This window comes from Choloepus didactylus, chromosome 7, assembly GCF_015220235.1.
Source record: "Choloepus didactylus isolate mChoDid1 chromosome 7, mChoDid1.pri, whole genome shotgun sequence".
NCBI lineage: Eukaryota > Metazoa > Chordata > Mammalia > Pilosa > Megalonychidae > Choloepus > Choloepus didactylus.
This window is the reverse complement of record NC_051313.1, coordinates 112,963,146-112,987,249: the sequence shown is the minus strand read 5'-3', so window position 1 is coordinate 112,987,249 and position 24,104 is coordinate 112,963,146. Positions and strand designations below refer to the sequence as shown.

Sequence of the window (24,104 nt, the reverse complement as noted above, 5' to 3'; positions counted from 1 at the left end):
TCCACTCTTGTGGGGGCAGACCTACTGTAGGTGGGATCTTTTTTTTAATTCAGTTTTATTGAGATATATTCACATATCATACAATCATCTGTGGTGTACACTCAACTGTTCACAGTACCATCAAATAGTTGTGCATTCATCACCCCAATCTATTTTTTGAACATTTTCCTTGTACCAGAAATAGTAAAAATAAGAATAAAAAATAAAAGTAAAAAAGAACACCGAAATCATGCCCCTCATCCCACCCTATTTTTCATTTAGTTTTTATCCCCATTTTTCTACTCATCCATCCATACACTAGATAAGGGGGGTATGATCCACAAGGCTTTCACAATCACACTGTCACCCCTTGTAAGCTACATAGTTATACAATCGTCTTCAAGAGTCAAGGCCACTGGATTGTAGTTTGATAGTTTCAGGTATTTACTTCTAGCTATTTCAATTTACTAAAACCTAAAAAAGATTATCTACATAGTACATAAGAGTGCCCACCAGAGTGACCTCTCGACTCCATCTGGAATCTCTCGGCCACTGAAACTTTATTTTGTTTCATTTCACATCCCCCTTTTGGTCAAGAAGATGTTCTCAATCCCACGATGTCAGGTCCAGATTCATCCCCAGAAGTCATATCCTGCCTTGCCAGGGAAACTTACACCCCTGGGCGTCAGGTCCCACGTAGTAGGGAGGGCAGTGAGATCACCTGCCGAGTTGGCTTAGCTAGAGGGAGAGCGCCACATTTGTTCACCAAAGAGGTACTCAGGGGGAGACTCTCAGGCATGATTATAGGTTTAGCCTCTCCTTTGCAGTAATGAGCATAATGGCAAGCACCAAGATAGAGGGCTCGGTATACCAAACTGCCAGTCCTCAATATTTGTGAGAACAACAACAATCCAGGTGAGACGAAGTCCAACACTTCCGCATTTTCCCCCGGCTCCTCAGGGGGGACCTGCATATATATTTTTATTCTCTGCCCAAATTACTTCGGGATGTGTTGCTGTTTTATACTAACCTATACAAACCTGCCAGGTCTCATTTCCTATTCAAAGTTCCATGTAATTATGGTATTTGAACAAACTGTACAAGTTAAATTGTTTAGGAAATCTAGATCCTGCATGAAATAAACATCTTTTCCCTTGGTCTCACCTGGAAGGTGAAGTTTTAAAACATAGTCAGGATCATCCTTTATGTGGGTGGAATCTTTTGACTAGGGTGTTTCCATGGAGATGTGACCCACCTAACTGTGAGTTGGACCTTTTGATTAGATTATTTCCACGGAGATGTGTCCCCATCCATTCAAGGTAGGTCTTAATTAGGTTACTGGAGTCCTTAAGAGAGCTCAGGGAGAGAGAGAGCTCAGAGCCGACACAGACCCAGACACGTGGAGATGCAGAAAGAAAGACGTTTGGAAATGCTAAGCTAAAAGATGAAGCCCAGAGTTTTAACCCAGAGAAGCTAAGTGAGAACCCCACAGATGCTTAAAGAGAAAACCGCTGGGGTCAGAAGCTGAAAGCAATGCAACCTGGGAGCAAAGGACCAACAGACGCCAGCCCCATGCCTTTCCAGCTGACAGAAGTGTTCTGGACACCATCAGCCTTTCTTCAGTGAAGATATCCTCTTGTTGATGCCTTAGTTTGGACACTTTTATGGCCTTAGAACTGTAAATTTATAACCTAATAAATCCCCTTTATAAAGCCAATTCATTTCTGGTATATTGCATTTCGGCAGCTTTAGCAAACCGAAACGTGGTAAGGGAGATAAACTTTAAATTCTAGTTTAGAGATAAGGGATAGATTCATTCAGTAATTTATTGTAAAAACATAAATTTGGACACAGCGCTAGGTGCTGGGAAAACAAGGCTGAAGAGCCACAATTACAGTCCTCAAAAAGCTCAGACTTTATAATAGCACAATGGCAAGCTCCCTCAGCTTGAAATAATGAAAACTATGGAAATAGGAATAGTGTAAACAGGAGAGATTTAAAACACACATACACACACTCTCACTCTCTCTCTTATACATTAAGCAATAATTTAACTTACTGTTCCTATATACAAATTGACTTTTACTTAATACAGAAATCTTAAGGATAGAACTTGTGATGTGCTCCTTACTATAAACATCAAGACTTAAGAAAATACTGTTCTTTTTCCCAAAGTCTAAAAACCTGACATACACAAAACAAAGTACATCTCAGCATGAATAAAGAAAACACTTCTTTGAAGGCAGAAGTATCTCCACTGTTAAGGCAAAAGTAAACTTTAAGAGAATCAGCTGAGTATAAGTAGTGCAGATATTCCAAGGCAAAAAATAATTAGAGAAAAAAGTTAATTCCCTTTTCCCAGTTGTACAACCAAATACTCATCATTATATGTAGAGAAAACTAGTTTAAACCATCTTTCCAGAAAAACTATCAATCACTGGTAAGCCAAAAACATCCTCTGGATCCTCATTTTTTTAAAGAAGAAAAAATCTCTAATTTGGTTATGGCCCCCAAAAAATGCAGCTAGAAGAATTAAACCTTCCAGTAACCTATGATAACTAACTCAGAGAAAAAGCATTTTTGTTCAGGTCCCTAATCCCAAGATAAAACCTCTATACATTTCATGAAAAGTTCCCAGATGCACAAAACCTACACCCAAGGAAGAACAAACAAATTCTGTCAATAATTTCAAAATGAGCAGGCCAAACTTTCCATATTACCAGCCCAGGTATACTTCCAAATTGTCAGACATTTTTTTTCCTAACAGTTAAGGAATTTGATAAAAGAAAATGATATATATGTTTATATAACATTTACTTAGAAAATAATTAACCTATGTTTTAGGATCTGATAGAAAAATTATTTGCTTCTTTATTATTTGCTATTATTGATTTTACTACTCATATAAGTAAAAAGATAGAAAAAAAAAACAGCCTGCTATTTAACCATTACTCAAGTTCAGAAGTTACATAAAAGATCCCAAACATTTCTAAAATCTCTTCCTTGGGCTCCCACTGAATTATTCCAAAATAAAGAACTTAACATTTATGAGCAATAGTCACAGTAAGTTTAGAGCTGAAAGAGACCCTCATTCTATTTATTTAATAGAATGCATCAATTGGTTAATTGCACCCTTTCACAAGTAATCTCATGGTCTGACACCTACACTGACCAGCTGATCAACTCCAAGCTACCAGTAACTATGTGAAGTATCCAAAGCATCTCCTCACTCCTATAGCAATGTCCCAAGCCTATCCCTACAACAAATCCAGTTCTAGGGCCCTACCTACCGGCACCTCAAACCAAATACAGGGTAAGAAGGGAAGAAAAAAAACATGAGCTTATATAAGAGAGGCTCTGACAAAGAGGATTTTTAAAGTCTATAATTATATTACTAACCTTGTTACCTCTCCTCATTCCATACTCCAACTTTTTGTACCAGCCGACCCTCAACTACCCTGTTCTCTAGCATCTCCAATCTCTTCCTGGATCTCTCCCAACCATGTTGTTCCCTCCAGCAACTACACTATTTATTTCTCTACCACCTTTCATCCCAAACTCACAAATCAGATGGTCAAGACATTGTATCTACTATCTTTTCAAAGATAAATTCATGACCTAAATCCTTGCGCAGGCAGGTTTCTGTCCAGATGACTCACCAACTCACTACAATTTATATCCAAAAGTCTCCTCTCAATTCTCATTTTCCTTGACCTCTCAGAATCATTAAATACCATTAAGCACCCCCACAATAAAAAACTCTCTCCTTTGTTGGCCTCTATAAGTTTACTCCATCCCAGTTGTCTTCCTATCTGATTTTTCCTTCTCTACTTTCAGCTCCCTGGCAATATGTCTTCTCCAAATCTCAAACTCTGAGCTTCTTTTCTTCTTACTCTTCACTCTAGCCCAGGTTTCAACTCTTTTAGTACCAGCTTTAACTACTTCGTAAACATCAATAACATGCTTCCACTTTCTAGCAGACATTTCTCCTTTCATTCATTCATGAAGTAACTGTTACATGTTATTGGTATTCAATGTGTTAAATATTGAGGATACAAAGATCAATAAGGCGTACAAAGATCATCTCTGCTTTCAAGGACCAAAGACAAGTAAATTATTTTAAAAATATTTAAAGCAATGTGATCAAAGTGATGATTCCTACAATGGATGTACACAGATGAGAAAGAACACATCAATAATGATAATATGATGTTAAAATGGCTTCGTGTATTGAGTTTACACATTATTTGGTACATTATTTCACTTTATCTTCATGAGACTGGTATTACTATTCCTATTTTATAGAAAGAAAACTAAAGTTAAAATTTTTTAAGTAATTTTATACCCAGACATACAACTAGCAGGTAACGAATTTAGGATTCGAAATCCAATCTGTTTGGTTCCAAAAAACCATGCTTTTTCTTCTCTGCCCAATAAATAGAACTCTAGATCTGGTGAGTCAGGAGAAAAGTCTAGGCTAAAAACATTTATTTAAGATCAATCTGCATGTCAAGAGAGTGTCTGAAGCCATGGTCAAGGAAGAGATCAGTCAGGTAAATGACTAGCAAGAAACAGAACTTTGAACGTGGATGTCCCATTATCCCTCAGAGTCAATAAACCTAAAAACAACTCAGCATCTTCTCCAAAGAACTGCTATATTTCATTAATTCCAAATTTTAACATTTCTGAAATTGGAATGTAGATATAATGGTGTTTAATTGGCAATATTTTTCCCTCTCTTAGTGATAGCTAAAGTTAATATTGTGTTTTAGAATTTGTTTCTTAAATTTAATAAAAAATGACAACTTCTTCCTAAACTTAATCCCAACATTTAAATCTCTAATCCTTTTTTTCCCATAATATCTCTTGTAAACACTCAATATTTTCCACTTTCTCTGCCACCACTCAAGTCTGAGGCTCTATCAATTGTGCACTGATTAAATAACCTCCTCACTGGTCTTCCTGAATTTAGTTTTTCCCTATTCCAAATATTTCAAAATCACCACCACACTCATGCTATTCCCCTTCTCCAAAATCAGCTTCCCACTGTATATAAGGGAGCATCCAATCTAGCTTTTAAAGACTCCCATGATTTAGCATGAGTTGACTTTTACCAACTTTCTTTGCTATTAACCAAGACAAGCCTTCTACTCTAGTCATGGTCTTCTATTCATAGTTCCTCAAATACCCTAACTTCTGTATATTAACCTCACCAGTATTCCCATCTGAAATGCACCCCACCCTGATACCACCCAAATCAAATGCTAAGGCTCACCTCAAGCTTCATAACCTCAATGAAATTACTCTCAATCATTCCAAACCACTCCTCTTCTGAAATTCTACAGCCATGTACCCAACTTGAACTCTGTCCCATTTAATTTTTCATGGGAGTATATCCTATCTCCACAAAATTAAAAGGATCAAAGCAGAGATTATGATTTGAACTTATGCAGTATAATTTCATGATTAATTACATGGCCTCTAGAGCCTAACTACATGGGCTCGACTCTCAGTTCCACATCTTTCCATGTAACTCTCAGCAATTTACTTAACCTCTCTGTGCTTCAGTTTCCTCACTTGTAAAACAAAGTCAATAATAGTACCTGCCTCAAAGCCTTGTTGAAAGAATAAAATGAACATGTAGGAGATTGCTTGAAACACAGAAAGCACTTTATAAGTTTTAATTATTATTTTTATATTTTAAGCAAAACTACCACATAAGCATAAGAAATGCTACATAAGTATTATCTATTATTGTTGTTATTAGAATATCCATGTCCATGATACCTAAAATAATAATAAGTACACAGCATGTATTCAGTACGGATTTGAGGGAGGGAAGGAGGAAGGAAGGAAGTGAGGAAGGAAGAAAGGAAAGGTATTAGAAGATTTCAGAAAAGTATCTATTTCTGATATTCCAGAGAACAGCTGGAGAAATTGGTCTATGAATGGCAAGAAATACCTATCTGGGGGTCTACAAAGGCTAATCTCAGGAGGAATTAACAGGAGAATGACAGGGAAAGGCATTCCAAAAGAAGTAGAGCTATATGTTCATTTAGCTATACATACCATGTATATCTGCACTATAGTCTTGTAGCTAGAGTTCTGTAGTTGAAATTGGTTTCAGATGCAACAAAACTTCTGGGAAGGTTTAGGATTTATAGATACTTACTGAGCATGCCTCTATAATTAAGGTCCATATCCCGGCTCTCTGATCGTACTTTAATAGCATCCAGAATGGCATCAGGAGACAACAGTCCTGAAGGCCTCACAACATTCAGGAGTTCAGTGAGGCTCATCAGAGGTAAACGCACAGCCTGCATGATTTCAGCATGATTCTCCTTTGAATTGTGCTTACACCAGTCTAACAATGCAAGGAAAATATCTTTCTCAGGAGCTGCAAACGAATCTCTTAATACGATGTTTAAAAGTGCTGTCTGAAAAAGGAGAAAGGAAAAATTCCAGTTACTATGGTACACAACCACACACATGATCCATCAGAACTGGATATTTACTGAACTGCAGGTATCCCTTAAATTGAGACAATTAACTCTTTTTGACCCTCTCCTTTCCTTATTCTTTGTGCCATATACTCTCCTGCCTGTTAGGGCTGTGGGAATAACAAGAAAGGACGGTAGCACCTTTCTTTCCTGCCCAGACATCTTGTACCATTATATCAAACATCTAGTCTTTCCAAACACATTTGCTCCCATGTTTAATAAAACAGTTAGAAGACAATGGTAAAGTGAAGAGCTGTCAATACATAAGGGTACTTCATGGGGGTTTAAATTTGTGAGTCAGTAACATATATCCATCATTTAAAATTCAAAATCTTTTGTTCCTCTATATCACAGCACTGCCATAATTTTGGTTCTCAGATCCCCATGCCGTCCTCCAGCAACACCTCCAAGACCCCTGCCCTTAAAAATTAAGGGTGGAAAACAGTTTGGCAGTTCCTCAAAAAGTTATACATAGAATTACATATGACTTGGCAATTCCACTCCTAGGTATACACCTAAAAGAAATGAAGGAAGGGACTCAAACAGATTCTTGCACACCAGTGTTCACAGCAGCATTATCCACAAGAGCCAAAAGGTAGAAACAATCCAAGCATATCTATCAACAGATGAACTGATAAACAAAATGTGATACACACACACACACACACACACACACACACACACACACAATGTAATGAAGTTCTGATACATGTTACAACATGGACAAACCTTGTAAACATTATGCCAAGTGAAATAAGCCAGAGAGAAAAGACCAACTACTGTATGATTCCACTTATATGAAATATCTATAATAAACAAATTCACAGAAAGCAGACAGTAGATTAGCGGTTACCGGTGGCTAAAGATAGGGTCATTACTGCTTAGCAAGTACAGAGTTTCTGTGTGGAGAGATTAAAAGTTCCATATTGGATAGCAGTGACAGTAGAGCAACATTGTAAATGTAATGTCATTGAAATGTACACTTAAAAAATAGTCAAAACAAAATGTTATGTTTAATATATATGTTACCATACATAACTAAAAAATAAGTAGGATAATAATAATTACAGTTCATATTCAAACCAATAGATTTCCTCTTTGGCAATGTCCAGGTCCTAGGAGGAGCACAGAAAAGAAAGGAGGAGCATGTAGGGTTGAGAGAAAGATTTTTGCAAAATAGTTTCACTCTAGCTACTGTACAGTGTAAAACACCATATACTAGTGAATTCTGAGGTACCAAAAAATCAAGGACTTAAAGACATCCAATGACACATCAGATTTACTTTATGAATTTTCCCTCTTACTATAGGGAGGTATTAATTGCACATTCCACCAGAGAAATACAAAACCAGAAGCCATATGCAATACTACAAAGGACCCTATTTGAGTGTCATCATATAATAAACAATTACCCAGCAACACAGGCTCTTTTGCATGTAAAACTTACCAAAAGCACTTTATGAAAAAATAGAAACAATCTGTCTCTTTCTTATGTGATCTAGAGTTCCAGTAGCTAGAGGCAGGTGGGCTAGACCAGAAAACCTTTTCTATACCAATGATTTTTCCTTTTTTACTCTAAGTCTACTGCTATATTTTTACTGTATATGTATAAATAAAACAATGCATGACTGTAAATTACTTGTAGGCAATGACACACCTTAGAAAGGGAGAGGAAGCCTTCACTTGAGAGCACCTCCTGAGCATTTCTGTCCATAAACATGCAGCACATACAAGTTAACTTGGGAAGTGAGTAGAGACTGGCAACATCAAAAGTCATACAGACATTCTGAATGTTAAGTATGGTGCAGAGATACTCAGAGGTAGAATCCTCCAGCTCTGGAAATCCATATTTATGAGCCAGGCTTAAAAAGTCCAGCAGCACCTCCTCCTTCTCATCTGTCAGTGTTGCTCGCCCAGTGTAGATGTACTTAAGTAGCATTGTGAATGCTTCTGCAGTAGTGTCTTGAAGAGGGATTTCTGCTTCAGGCTGAGACTCTCGCATTCCACCATACAGTAATGCTCTGCACATCAGAGAATAAACACATGAGAAAAAACTCAAATAGGATTTCCTATAAAATACATGAAATAACAGTTGTCAACATTATACAAACATATTTCTTCAATGACACAAAGAGCGAGGTGAAGAAATGCAAAGTTAATGATTTTAAATGGTCCTCTCAAGAAAGCAAGAGAAGCCATTTAAAAACTACTTTGAATTGCCTCTATCAACAAATGGACTAATGAGGTATTCTGAGAGCTCAAGACGCAATAAACTAAATAGAAAGATTAAAGTGATCTCTTTTGAGAGGAAGAGGTAAAAACAATAAAAAGATGTTAAAGGTCAGTAAAGCAGTTTAAAAATTAAAACTCCATAGGAAAAGATATAATCAAACAAAGTGAAATACCAGTGATGTCATTCTCCCTTGTCAGATTGGCAGAAATTAAAAAGTAATGAAAAAAGCGATGGGAAAAACAGGTACTCCTATGTACTGTGTTGAGAATGCAAGTGGGTACCTTTTTTGGAAACTAACTTAGCAATATCTATTCAAATTTAAAATGTTTATACCCTTTAAATCAGCAATTCCATTTTTATGAGTCAAGTCTACAAAAATAATATAGCAAGGTAAAGACAAATATACAAGAATATATATTGAAACACTAGGAAAAACTCCAAATGTCCTTCAACAGGAACATGGTTGATAAAATTGTAACACACACATGCTATACAGCCATTAAAAACATCAAGGGAGATCAACATGTGCTGTCTTGGAAAAATGTCCATGATATAGTAAGTGAGTAAGTCAAGAAGCAGATCCAAATGTATTGCCTCAAAAAAGTATCCAGTCACAAACTTATACACATGTAAATATAGGTATATACAGACACATCTGCTTAAATCTAGAAAAATCAAGCAAAAGTCATATCAAACTGTCAACAGTTGCTGCCTCTGGGGAATAGAATTATATGGTTACCAGGGAAAGACTTTCATCTGTTACTTTAAAAATCAAAACTGAAATTGGTGATGGGATTATGGGTGATTTTTGACCTTTCATTGTCTTTCAGTATTTTTCAATAAAATGAAAACTATACAATACAGTCTGATAATGAATTTGAATTTTTATCTGTATTACTCTAAGAGGAATAAAATGAACCAATTAAACCTCCAGCCCTTTTGGAAAGTGTTGTGCAGAGAAGGACAGGGAAGGAAAGACTGCAGAAAAGGGATGCACGAGTAAAGAGTGAGAAAGAAAACATGCAAAAGTGAAAACAAGAGAGTAAGAGAGCAATAAAAGACTCCCTCTGTTCCTGAAATTTTCAGAGCAGGACTGGCATTTCAGAGGTTCTCTCCATCTCTACCTGGAACTTCACCCAACCTCCCCCAGAACACAGCATTCTTGCTTGCCTTAAGAAAACAGTTGAAACTTATTGGGAAAAGATTCACGAATATTCTGAGCGTATCTCTTTCACTGGGTTATGCGCTGCCTAAAACCACCCTTGAAGGTTTTCATTAATCCAAAGAGCATCCAACCATGACCTTAAAATTACTAAATTAAAGAACTCCTCCCTGGGAAGTCCTCAACAAGACTTAACTCTCACTTCAGGATGATCCACAGTCTTTATCTAGATTCTCAATTTAAAAGTTGTTTTGATGATGTTCCCCTAGAACACCAAATGTGAATCCCCAACTGTGACATGGACTCAAGGAAAGAGGCTTGATATTTAGTGTGAAAAGTTCCCTTCTGTACATTTAGGTTGTCCTTATCTGGGAACTGATATGCTCTTATGGCAGCACTTAATCAGGCCTCTCAACTGCTGACGGTTAATGTTCTTTTACAGGAGAACAGTGTCAACAATGAGAATCTGTCTAAAATAGCATTGGTAATGACTCTAAGTTTAGCCTAGCAAGCCACCAAAGATTAAAAAGATTCAACAGTGTACTATCCACAGAGACATCAAAAACAAGGTCAATAAGGGAGGGGAGTTTATTCCATTCACTCAGGATAACAAAATTTCTAAAGGATTCAGATTAATAAAAAGATAAAGTAGATTTGAGTTTCTTTTAAGAATATACTGACCATCTAGAAGATAGTCACACAAGGTTGTCTCAAATTCTTTTTGAGAGAGAGCAAGGTATAAAATATTAACAAATATTAAAAAGGCTAAGAAGTTCTGACTTAATAAAGGGTGGACATTAAAAAATACTTTATAGTAATAAGTAGACCAAAAGTAAGAAAAGGAAAAGAAACATGAAAAGGAAAGTGTACACAGGACAGAAGGTTGGTAACAAATAATGACTACATCAAGACTGGGGGCGGTGGGGGCAGAATAGGAGAGGAGCATTAGGTACAACTCTCAAACTTCTCTCTCTTCTAAACTCCTGGTATCATCTACAGTGACATTCTATTCATAGAAGATGGAACGGAAAGAAATGTTTTAAAGGTACTCTTAAGAGTTCTAGCTAAAGAGTAAATATTTCCAAAAGACACACTTGACTACAATGTGTGTGATTCTAAGTATAGCTGTTTGCTGTCTTGGTTAATTTTGATCATAAAAACCAGACTGTAGTTTCACTAGAAGGTAACTGAAATTTTCTCAGAGCTATCGGCATTTCCTTTTTTAGATACCAAGTTTCTCTGGGCAAATCAGCAACTCTGAACCATCCTCATCCTTATACACAGAAAAAGGTCTATTATCAAGGATTAATTACCATTTAATCAATAATTCAGTGAAGATCCCTTTTAATTAATTTCAGTTAAACTGTAGAATAATTCATGGGAAATACTGCATTATATATCTGTTCCTACAATGACTTTTTTGAAGTTAGTAATTAGAGGTGGATTTAATATTTACAACTCTGGAAATTAAGGGTTTGAGTAACAAACAATAGCTGCATATAAGAAGGATTTTGACATCAAATACATAAATATTTGTTTAGGCTTAGCACTAATATAACTCATTCAATACTGTCTCCTTTAATTTGGGATAGCCAAACTTCATGCTTTAGAGAGATGTGCTAGGTTATCTACAGGTCCCAGACCTCAGTAATTTGAAACCAACAGGTATACAAGTTCATCATTAGTAAATTCAGAGGTAAGTCTACTTATACAAGAAGAAGCCAATCAGCCCAATAAATCAGTTTAACTCTCAATAGTCATCAGCTGTAAGGAGAAGGTGGGGCCAACAAAGACTCAGCCAGAGAAGTATCTCCAAACCCTGAAAAATGGTTGATTGGGCACTGTCTAGTGCTATAATTCTAAGATAGCTCCTGATGGAAAAGGTCATTCTCAAAAAACAACAAAAAGTCTTACAGATGTTATTAAGTTGAAGGATTCCTAGGATTTGTCATTATGCATGGTTAAATATTTTTCATAGAGTAAAAAAAATGCAGTATTTTCTACAAGCGACTTGAATCTTGAAAAATGTATTACACACTTACCGAAAATACTGGCACCTGGCTGCTAAAATTACCCTGTGAGCAGGAAAGCGTTTCTTTTCCACAACAAATGTGACGTCACCATATTCTTCCCCAATCAACAAGGCACCAATATGTTCAGACAAAATGTGTACATGATCAATTTCCCCCACGGCAGTAAAGGGTCGAAGAGGGTGGCTGTTACTCATCTTGTAGTATAGATGATAGTCACTGATCTATTATATAAAGAAGAGATGAGAGTTAGTGGGGGAAAAGGAGTACACTTAGAAATCACATACCATAAACATAGCTAGACAAAAAATTTGAAGTGCTTAAAAAAATCATGAGAGATATTTCATCAATGGAAACTTTATTAACCCATTTATTCTGGGACACAATTTAACCTGCTTCCATTAACTCTAATTGAGCACCCGAGTCACCACAAACTAGAAAATTGCACCCAAATACAGGCCACTTGTTCCTCGGTACCTCAAAAAAGTGAACATAACATCAACAACCACAAGAGCCCCTCTTCCAGCAAAGATATACTTAATATATCTATTATTAAATATGTATATATTTGGTACAAATACACCCAGTTAAAAAGTCACTCAGCAATAGAGTTAGACCTAAATTACAAACAGGATAAACTAAATAATCAGCAGAATTCAAATAGTTTTATAGGGTTTGGTCAAAAATCATCTTAAATATTTTATAGAAACTATATAATCTTCTGGAGTCATAAAAATAACTTGAAAATCAAAGGGATAAAAGTTGATTAATAGCTTTACATGTTACAAAAGAGTTATGATCTTAGAAAGTTAAAAATTTTAATATTTCTAAATCCCTAATTGCAGGTACTGCTTTTCCAGTGTAGGTGACCCAGCAAGTGGATGAGAGCCTTTACTGGCATTCAGGTACCCCAGGTGGGGAGGTGGCTGTTGGCTCAGAGGTGAGCCAGCCACCCATCTGATGCACCAGACTAGGGGGAAATGAGCCAGGATATCCCCTCTCCTCTGGACCACCACAACTTCTTGAAGTCTTCACTTGGACCAGGATTAAAGGCTGAGCAGCTCCTTAGCTTTAAACTTCCACATCCAGTTCCATTATTAGCAAGGTGAGTGGAAAACTGTCTTTCTCCCCAATGACTGCAGTGAAATCTCCTCATGGGTCTAGTTCCCCAGCTGTCTGCCCCAGTTACCTGTTATCCCATGTTCATGCTACCCTCAACAGAGAAAGCAACAGCAAGGACTGTGATGTAGGGAAACAGAGAAGATGAGCTGCCCCAGACAGGTGAACAAACTCCTGATCACCTAGCAGAGGAGCATCAGAGGGCTAGCAACACACCCCCTTATTGCTAAAACAAATCCCTCTCCCTCAACTGCAGCCTCCATTTGAAAGTCCTAAAAACTGAATTATCTCTGGTCAGCTGTGGATTAAAGATCAAATTCAGCTTAAGAAGATCATTTCTATTCAGGCATCTCAGCAAATAATGAGCGATACAATAGTCCAATGTGTGGTACAGCAAATAATGCGCGATGGAGCAACCTAACAAAGGAGATGCAAACTTTCAAAGGGTCAAACAAAATATTTTAGGCTTTGAAGGCATATGGCCTCTGTCACAACGACTCAACTCTGACACTGAAGCACAAATAAGTAAATAAATAAGACAATAAGTAAATAAATGAGCATGGCCGCATTCCAAAAAAACTATAGAAAAGAGTTGGATTTGGCCCACAAGCCATAGACCCTTGGTCTAATATATGATTAAAGATCGACTTACTCTAGACAAAGAACAGGACTAAATTTTTTTTGGTTTCTGGCTGGGTTACTGTGCTGGTTTGAAGCTGCTATGTACCTCAGAAAAGGCCATATTACTTTAATCTGTTCCTGTAGGTGCAGACCTCTTGTGGTTAGGACCTTTTGATTATGTTGTTTCAATTGACATGTGACCCACCAAATTCAAGGTTGGTCTTAAACATTTACTGGAGTCCTATATGAAGATAAAAGACAGAAAAAGCCTAGAGAGCTCAGAGAGAAACACTCAGAAAAGCTTGGAAAGAGCTCAGAAAGAAAGGCCCCAGAGGAGCTAAGAGAGGACCCAGAGAGGAAGCGACTGAAACCAGAGCTGAAGGAAACAAAATCCAGGAGCAAAGGACCAGCAGATGCCAGCCATGTGTCTTCCCATGTGTCCCAGATGCCAGCAGCCTTTCTTCAGAGTCCAGTTATCATCCTGTAAAGGCCTTAATTTGGACATTTTCATGGCCTAAGAACTGTAAGTTGTAAGTTAATAAAACCCCAAGGTAAAAGCCAACCAATTCTGGTATATCACATTGTGGCAGCATTAGCAAACTGAAAAGTCACCAAATTTGATATTCAAAATAACATGGTTACTTTCTATGTCAGTTATGAAATTCTGAAAGCTACTGGTATTTGTTTCAAAATCCCATTTTTCTTGGGTTGATGACAAAACCTCGAGGGCAATATACTGAGTGAAATAAGCCAGACACATAAGGACAATTATTGCAGGGTCTCACTGATAGGAACTAATTATAATATGTAAACTCATAGACATGAAACATAAGGTACCAAGATATAGGACAAGGCTTATGAATGGGGAGTGGTTGTTTAGTATGAGCAGAATGTTCAATTAGGATGAACTTAAATGTTTGGAAATGAACAGGGGTGTGGGTAGCAAGATGTGAGAATAACTAACAGCGCCGAATGGTGTGTGAATGAGGTGGAAAGGGGAAGCTAAGAGTCATATATGTCACCAGAAGGAAAGTTGGAGGTCAAAAGATGGGAATGTATAAAACTGAATCCTATGGTGGGCAATGTCCATGATCAACTGTACAAATACTAGAAATTACTTCCATGAACCGGAACAAATGTATGACAATACAATTAGAAGTTAATAATAGAGGGGCATATAGGGAAGAACTATATACTTATTACAAACTATATACTACAGTTAGTAGCATTTCAACATTTTTTCATAAACAGTAACAAATGTACTATAGCCATACTATGAGTCAACAATTGAGGGGGGGTTGGTTAGGGATAGGGGAGGATTAGAGTTTCCTTTTCTTTTTTTCTTTTTTCATCTTTCACTTTATTTCTTGTCTGGAGTAATGAAAAGTTTCTAAAAATTGAACAAAAATTAAGTGTGATGGATGCACAGCTGTATGAGGGTACCCAGGGGCAAGTGATTGTACACTTTGGATCTTTGGATAATTGTATGGTATCTGAACAATCTCAATAAAAATGAAAAAAAAAATCCCATTTTTCTTCAATCCAAATTCTCACAACACTATCCAATATAAATAATGGTATGTGACTCTAAACAAAAGATACTTATCCTAGCTGAAAGGATACAATACGCATACCAGTGAATATATTCTCTGGTACAACATCCTCTTAAACTTTTATCCAGATCACGGGTAAAACTCAAATCAGGGGAGAACCTAAGATGGCGGCTAGGTGACACAGGGCAAAAAAATATCTTCAAGAAAAATACTAGATAAAAAACAGAAGGTGACCCAGAATACTGGTTTCAGTGATGCACCAGCTAGACAAGGTCTGCTAGAACCACAGGGGCTGTACCCTTGGTGAAACTGGGAGTCTGCATTCTGAAACGAGTGAGTAAGCTGGTTGAAAGACCTGTGGCCACGTTGCAGTGTGGGGAAGCCGGGGGTTGGCATTTGGAGACAGACTGGTTCTTTCTTTAAAAAAAAAAAAAAGGGAAAAACCCAGGAGCGGCTGAAGTTCCAACAGTGGGAACCTCACAGTGAAGCACAGCAGGAGTGGGCTGAGCTGGCCTCTCAGTGTCTGGCATGGAGAATAGACCATTGCAGATTCCCTCAGGGCTAGGGGAGCAGAGGGGGAGCCACAAGGAGAAAGAAACCCCGCTGCTTGCAGCTGGCTCCCCTGTGGGCTGGAGACACTCCTGCCCGGGGCTGTACCCACAGCCCAGAGCCACGCCAATTGTCCTGGAGCTGGAAAGGAGGAACTGTGTGTCTGGGGGCAGGGGCTTGAGAGGTCCCATTCAGCCATCTTTGCATCAGGCTGAGAGCACCCCTGCACGGCCCGGCAGCCCCGGGCTTCCCTTGAGGGACGGCGCACACTTGTGACGTAGTACAGTCTTCCGGGTCCTGGAAGATCACAGCTGAGAAGGGGGGTCTGCTCAGAAAACCCAGGGACGCTACGTCAATGCCAGTGGTTTGTGGGTCAGTGACAGAGGGTCTGGGGCAGAACTGAAATGAAGGCTTAGACTCTTGCAGCAGCCTTGAATCTCCAGGAACACCTGGGGGGTATGAATATTAAAGCTGCCCTGCCTCCCTAGCCACCTGGACGCACGCCGCACATTCAGGGCGGACGGCTCCAGCAACACACCCAAACTGAGCTCACCAACTAAACCCCACAAGAATCATTTCCCCACATACCACAAGGATGAAGTTGAGGAGAACTAACTCGAGGGGTATAGGTGACTTGCAGACACCATCTGCTGGTTAGTTGGAGAAAGCGTATGCCGCCAACTTGTATTTCTGAAAAATTAGATTGGTATTTTTTTTTTACAACTTGAAAGAACCCTATCAAGCAAAGCAAATGTCAAGAGGCCAAAAACAACAGAAAATCTTAATGCGTATGATAAAATCAGATGATATGGAGAATCCAATCCCAAACACCCAAATCAAAATATCAGAAGAGACACAGTACTTGGCACAATTAATCAAAGAACTTCAATTGAGGAATGAAACCATGGCAAAGGACATAAAGGAAATGAAGAAGACCATGGAACAGGATATAAGGGACATAGAGAAGTCCCTAGAAGAACATAAAGAAGACGCTGCAAAAGTAAAAAAAAAAACAGAAGATCTTATGGAAATAAAAGAAACTGTTGGCCAAATTAAAAAGACCCTGGATACTTGTAATACAAGATTAGAGGAAGTTGAACAACGACTCAGTGTCCTAGAAGTCCACAGAACAGAAAATGAAAGAACAAAAGAAAGAATGGAGAAAAAAATTGAAAAAATCGAAGTGGATCTCAGGGATACGATAGACAAAATAAAACGTTCAAATTTAAGACTCATTGGTGTCCCTGAAGGGGAAAAGAAGAGTAAAGGTCTAGAAAGAGTATTCAAAAAAATTGTTGGGGAAACCTTCCCCAACCTTCTACACAATATAAATACACAAAGCATAAATGCCCAGTGAACTCCAAATAGGACAAATCTAAATAAACCCACTCCAAGAGATATTCTGATCAGACTGTCAAGTACTGAAGAGAAGGAGCAAGTTCTGAAAGCAGCAAGAGAAAAGCAATTCACCACATACAAAGGAAACAACATAAGAGTAAGTTGTGACTACTCAGCAGCCACCATGGAGGCAAGAAGGCAGTGGTATGACATAGTTAAAATTCTGAGAGAGAAAAATTTCCAACCAAGAATACTTTATCCAGCAAAACTCTCCTTCAAATTTGAGGGAGAGCTTACATTTTTCACAGACAAACAAATGCTGAGAGAGTTTGCCAATAAAAGACCTGCCCTACTTCAGATACTAAAGGGAGCACTACTGACAGAGAAACAAAGAAAGGAGAAAGAGATATAGAGAATTTTAACAGACATATAGAGAACCTTACATCCCAAATCACCAGGACACTCATTTTTCTCTAGTGATCACAGATCTTTCTCCAGAATGGACCATATGCTGGGACATAAAGCAAGCCTCAATAAATTAAAAAAAAAAAATTGAACATATTCAAAGCACATTCTCCAACCACAATGGAACACAAATAGAAGTCAATAATTTTTGAATTGTAACTCCACTATTTACTTCCTACATGATATAAAATACACAAACTCTAATGACAAATCAGTGGTTTTGAACTCAATGTAAAATATGTGATTTTTGACAAGAACTATATAAAGGTGGGGGAATGGAGGAGTATAGGAACATAGTTTATATGTCCTATTGAAGTTAAGTTTGTATCAAAGAAAAACAAGATTGTTAGGGATTTAAGAGATTAACTTTAAGCCCCACAGTAAACACAAAGAAATTATCAGAGAATATGACCATAGAGATGAAAAGAAGAGTATGAGTTAAGAGACATGGGGGAAGGGGCAATGGGGAGTTAAGAAATGAGTGTAAGGTTGCTGTTTGAGGTGAAGGGAAATTTCTAGTAATGGATGGTGGGAAAGAGAGAGCATTACAACATTCTAAATGTGATTAATCCCACCAATGGAATGCTAGGGAGGGGTGGAATGGGAAGATTTAGGCTGTATATACGTTTCCACAATTGAGAAAAAAAAAAAAAAAAAAAAAGACCATCTAAATAGATGACAATTGAATGCCAAGGATGACCCTGGATGGGATCTGAGGATGGAGGACAGGAGGCTCAAAGGGATACAGTTGAGACATAAGGGGGAAAAAAAAAAAAAAAAAGGAAATATAGAATGTAAGCTTTGTATCAATGTTGAATCTCTTGTACTTCTTAGCCACGTTTAATGGGATTGCATAAAAGAATTTTCTTGTTCATGGGAATTGTATATGTGAATTACAGTGTTTGCTCAAGGATGGGTGCAGCTAGCTCTCATATGTTCAGAAGACAGAGCAATAGATGATGGATGACAGGGAGGGAAAGAAATAGCGGTGTGACAGCATGTTAAAGTTGGTGGATTGGGGTATCGGGGGGGTCAGTTCTGTGTATGGGTTTTGTATTGTTTTTGCAATTGTTCCTATAAGTTTGAATTTATTTCAAAAAAAAAAAAAACAAATCAATGGCTAAATAACTTAATAAATAATGACTGATTTTTTGTTAACTAGCTCAGAAGGGAAATTTAGATTTCTTCAACTGATACATCATATACATAAATACTACATTTTAAAGGCTATAAAGATTATGAAGGTTCTCAAGACCTTCATTTCTCAGCACCTACAGTTTCATTTAGCTAAATTTACATTTTATGTTTTTCCAATTGGAAACATAAAGAGAATATTTCCAGATAAATTTTAAAACAGCCACTTAGTATGAAAAAAATATATTTTCATTGGCATATAGAAATAACTTTCAGAAGACCAGTGTTTCTACACAAGCTTGCTACACATTAGAATCACATGGAGAACTTAAAAAAAAAGAAGAAAAGATGCTTGAGTCCCACCCACCAGAAATTCTGATTTAATTGGTCTGGGATTGGGCCCAGGCATGGGTATCTTTCAAGCCATTCCAAGATTATTCTAATGAGCAGCCCTGGAAAAGAGCCAATGATTTAGGCTCTAGTTATTGTAGGCTCACATCCCTTATTCAGGTGCACAAGTATACAAACAAAATATCCACTGAGAAAATTCATTTAGGATGTCATTCTATAATGCATCTGTATTACAAAGAGGCAAATAATGCTAATGAAGTTAACAATGTCATAGCTTGTATGCAGAAAATTAGTATTTTTGCTGATGGGCTAGCTTATCTACAAATTGACAGTCTGGAGACCACCTACTTGCTTTAAAAAAAAGGGGGGCATGTTTTAGAAACCATACATCAATAAAGTTAATTTTTAAATCACAAATTTTAATTCAATAAACAATAAAATTAGTAAAAATTTTTAAAGTTCACGGAGTGAAACTTTATTGACTAGTTTCCTCAGCTTTAAAACTCATTCTGTCATTAACTACATATGTGATCTCTGACAAATTTTCAACCTTCTATTAGATTGTTTACATACCTGTAAAATGTCATAGTTGCTAATTTTTTAAATTATATTTTATAATTCTGACAGTACCTTTTAAAATCTCTGTTTTGGCCTGTCATATGAATTCAAGATGCTTCAGTTATAAAACAAAAATATAGCTTTATATCAATTCCTTCCCTCCCTGTAAACACACGACACCTCCTCATTGAGAAATGGAATCTACTTCTTCTTCCCTTGAAACTGGGCTGGACCTGGGATCACTTTAACCAACAGAAAAAAGGTTCTGAGACTAAGCCTTAAGAAGGTTTGGCAGCTTCTGTTTTTGTACTCTGAGTTGCCACTGACTATGCTAGAGAGGTAACAAGGAGAGAGAGAGGCCCCAAAATTGCACGGAGAAGAATCAAGGTAGCCAGATGACACTGAGAACCAAGGCCCCAGGGATACTGATTCCAGTCAAAGCCATCCCAACCCAATCCCTGCCATTTGTGCTTCCTAGTTGAAGGACCATATACATGACGATACTCCAACCCTAGGAGACATCACACAGTACAGATACAAGCCATCCCCACCAGGTCCTATCCAAATTCCTGACCCACAGAATTGTATGAAATATGAAATAGTTATTTAAAGTCAGTAAGTTTTAGGGAACTTTATGTAGCAATAAATGACTAAAATAATTATTACATGAAATACATTTCATTTTCTTTATGAATGTCATAATTGCCAGTAATTCCAAAATTAATACCACAGAAACTTTAGAGTTAGCTCTTAGTCACCTATAAAAAGGGGGAAAATTTTTTTTTAAAAACCCTCCAAGGGAGGCGGGGCAAGATGGCGGACTGGTGAGCTCTATGTTTTAGTTACTCCTCCAGGAAAGTAGGTAGAAAGCCAGGAACTGCGTGGACTGGACACCACAGAGCAATCTGACTTTGGGCATACTTCATACAACACTCATGAAAATGTGGGACTGCTGAGATCAGCGAAATCTGTACGTTTTTGTGGCCAGGGGACCCGCGCCCCTCCCTGCCAGGCTCAGTCCCTTGGGAGGAGGGGCTGTCAGCAACGGGAAGGAGAAGGGAGAACTGCAGTGGCAGCCCTTATCAGAAACTCATTCTACTGATCCAGACTCCAACCATAGATAGACTGAGACCAGACACCAGAGAATCTGAGAGCAGCCAGCCCAGCAGAGAGGAGACAGACATAGAAAAAAACACCACGAAAAACTCCAAAATACAAGCGGAGGATTTTTGGAGTTCTGGTGAACATAGAAAGGGGAAGGGCAGAACTCAGGCCCTGAGGCTCATATGCAAATCCCGAAGAAAAGCTGATCTCTCTGCCCTGTGGACCTTTCCTTAATGGCCCTAATTGCTTTGTCTCTTAGCATTTCAATAACCCATTAGATCTGTGAGGAGGGCCCTTTTTTTTTTTTTTTTAATCCTTTTTTCTTTTTCTAAAACAATTACTCTAAGAAGCCCAATACAGAAAGCTTCAAAGACTTGCAATTTGGGCAGGTCAAGACAAGAGCAGAACTAAGAGAGCTCTGAGACAAAAGGCAATAATCCAGTGGCTGAGAAATTTCACTAAACACCACAACTTCCCAAGAAAAGGGGGGTGTCCGCTCACAGCCACCATCCTGGTGGACAGGAAACACTCCTGCCCATCGCCAGACCCATAGCCCAGAGCTGCCCCACACAACCCAGTGTGACAGAAGTGCTTCAAATAACAGGCACACTCCACAAAACTGGGCGTGGACGTTAGCCTTCCCTGCAACCTCAGCTGATTGTCCCAGAGTTGGGAAGGTGGAGCAGTGTGAATTAACAAAGCCCCATTCAGCCATCATTTCAGCAGACTGGGAGCCTCCCTACACAGCCCAGGAGCCCAGAACCACCCTGGGGGGATGGCACTCACCTGTGACATAACACAGTCATTCCTGAACAGAGGGCCAGTGGGTGCACGGCCTGGAAGAGGGACCCACTCGCAAGTCTCAGGAGCCATACACCAATACCAAGGACTTGTGGGTCAGTGGCAGAGACAAACTGTGGCAGGACTGAACTGAAGGATTAGACTATTGCAGCAGCTTTAAAACTCCAGGATCACCAGGGAGATTTGATTGTTAGAGCCACCCCCACTCCCTGACTGCCCAGAAACACACCCCATATACAGGGCAGGCAACACCAACTACACACGCAAGCTTGGTACACCAATTGGACCCCACAAGACTCACTCCCCCACTCACCATAAAGGCAAAGCAGGGGAGAACTGGCTTGTGGAGAACAGGTGGCTTGTGGGCGCCACCTGCTGGTTAGTTAGAGAAAGTGTACTCCACAAAGCTGTAGATCTGATAAATTAGAGATAAGGACTTCAATTGGTCTACACATCCTAAAAGAACCCTATCAAGTTCAGCAAATGCCAAGAGGCCAAAAACAACAGAAAATTATAAAGCATATGAAAAAACCAGACAATATGGATAACCCAAGCCCAAGCACCCAAATCAAAAGATCAGAGGAGACACAGCACCTAGAGCAGCTACTCAAAGAACTAAAGATGAACAATGAGACCATAGTACAGAATACAAAGGATATCAAGAAGACCCTAGAAGAGCATAAAGAAGAAATTGCAAGACTAAATAAAAAAATGGATGATCTTATGGAAATTAAAGAAACTGTTGAACAAATTAAAAACATTCTGGACACTCATAGTACAAGACTAGAGGAAGATGAACAACGAATCAGTGACCTGGAAGATGACAGAATGGAAAATGAAAGCATAAAAGAAAGAATGGGGAAAAAAATTGAAAAAATCGAAATGGACCTCAGGGATATGATAGATGATATAAACGTCCTAATATAAGACTCATTGGTGTCCCAGAAGGCGAAGAAAAGGGTAAAGGTCTAGGAAGAGTATTCAAAGAAATTGTTGGGGAAAACTTCCCAAATCTTCTAAACAACATAAATACACAAATCATAAATGCTCAGCGAACTCCAAATAGAATAAATCCAAATAAACCCACTCCAAGACATATTCCGATCACACTGTCAAACACGGAAGAGAAGGAGCAAGTTCTGAAAGCAGCAAGAGAAAAGCAATTCACCACATACAAAGGAAACAGCATAAGACTAAGTAGTGACTACTCAGCAGCCACCATGGAGGCAAGAAGGCAGTGGCACGATATACATAAAATTCTGAGTGAGAAAAATTTCCAGCCAAGAATACTTTATCCAGCAAAGCTCTCCTTCAAATTTGAGGGAGAGCTTAAATTTTTCACAGACAAACAAATGCTGAGAGAATTTGCTAACAAGAGACCTGCTCTACTGGAGATACTCAAGGGAGCCCTACAGACAGAGAAACAAAGAAAGGACAGAGAGACTTGGAGAAAGGTTCAGTACTAAAGAGATTCGGTAAGGGTAGAATACAGGATATTAATAGAGAGAGGGGAAAAATATATATGACAAACATAAACCAAAGGATAAGATGGCTGATTCAAGAAATGCCTTCACGGTTATAACGTTGAATGTAAATGGATTAAACTCCCCAATTAAAAGATATAGATTCGCAGAATGGATCAAAAAAAATGAACCATCAATATGTTGCATACAAGAGACTCATCTTAGACACAGGGACACAAAGAAATTGAAAGTGAAAGGATGGAAAAAAATATTTCATGCAAGCTACAGCCAAAAGAAAGCAGGTGTAGCAATATTAATCTCAGATAAAATAGACTTTAAATGCAGGGATGTTTTGAGAGACAAAGAAGGCCACTTCATACTAATAAAAGGGGCAATTCAACAAGAAGAAATAACAATCGTAAATGTCTATGCACCCAATCAAGGTGCCACAAAATACATGAGAGAAACACTGGCAAAACTAAAGGAAGCAATTGATGTTTCCACAATAATTGTGGGAGACTTCAATACATCACTCTCTCCTATAGATAGATCAACCAGACAGAGGACCAATAAGGAAATTGAAAACCTAAACAATCTGATAAATGAATTAGATTTAACAGACATATACAGAACATTACATCCCAAATCACCAGGATACACATACTTTTCTAGTGCTCACGGAACTTTCTCCAGAATAGATCATATGCTGGGACATAAAACAAGCCTCAGTAAATTTAAAAACATTGAAATTATTCAAAGCACATTCTCTGACCACAATGCAATACAATTAGAAGTCAATAACCATCAGAGACTTAGAAAATTCACAAATACCTGGAGGTTAAACAACACACTCCTAAACAATCAGTGGGTTAAAGAAGAAATAGCAAGAGAAATTGCTAAATATATAGAGACGAATGAAAATGAGAACACAACATACCAAAACCTATGGATGCAGCAAAAGCAGTGCTAAGGGGGAAGTTTATAGCACTAAACGCATATATTAAAAAGGAAGAAAGAGCCAAAATCAAAGAACTAACGGATCAACTGAAGAAGCTAGAAAATGAACAGCAAACCAATCCTAAACCAAGTACAAGAAAAGAAATAACAAGGATTAAAGCAGAAATAAATGACATAGAGAACAAAA

The 24,104-nt window shown here is 38.1% G+C and overlaps 1 protein-coding gene across 1 annotated transcript in view; it reads right to left on the bottom strand.

Moving 5' to 3' along the window:
* The window catches only part of BTBD9 (BTB domain containing 9), a 495,371-nt gene that overhangs the window by 415,614 nt on the left and 55,653 nt on the right, over window positions 1-24,104 (bottom strand). The window contains exons 2-4 of the mRNA XM_037843174.1: window positions 11,917-12,128; window positions 8,137-8,500; window positions 6,152-6,416 (exon numbers count right to left, since the gene is read on the bottom strand). Coding sequence (XP_037699102.1) covers window positions 6,152-6,416; window positions 8,137-8,500; window positions 11,917-12,101 — 814 coding nt within the window. The 5' untranslated portion in view covers window positions 12,102-12,128. The remainder of the gene's footprint in view (window positions 1-6,151; window positions 6,417-8,136; window positions 8,501-11,916; window positions 12,129-24,104) is intronic.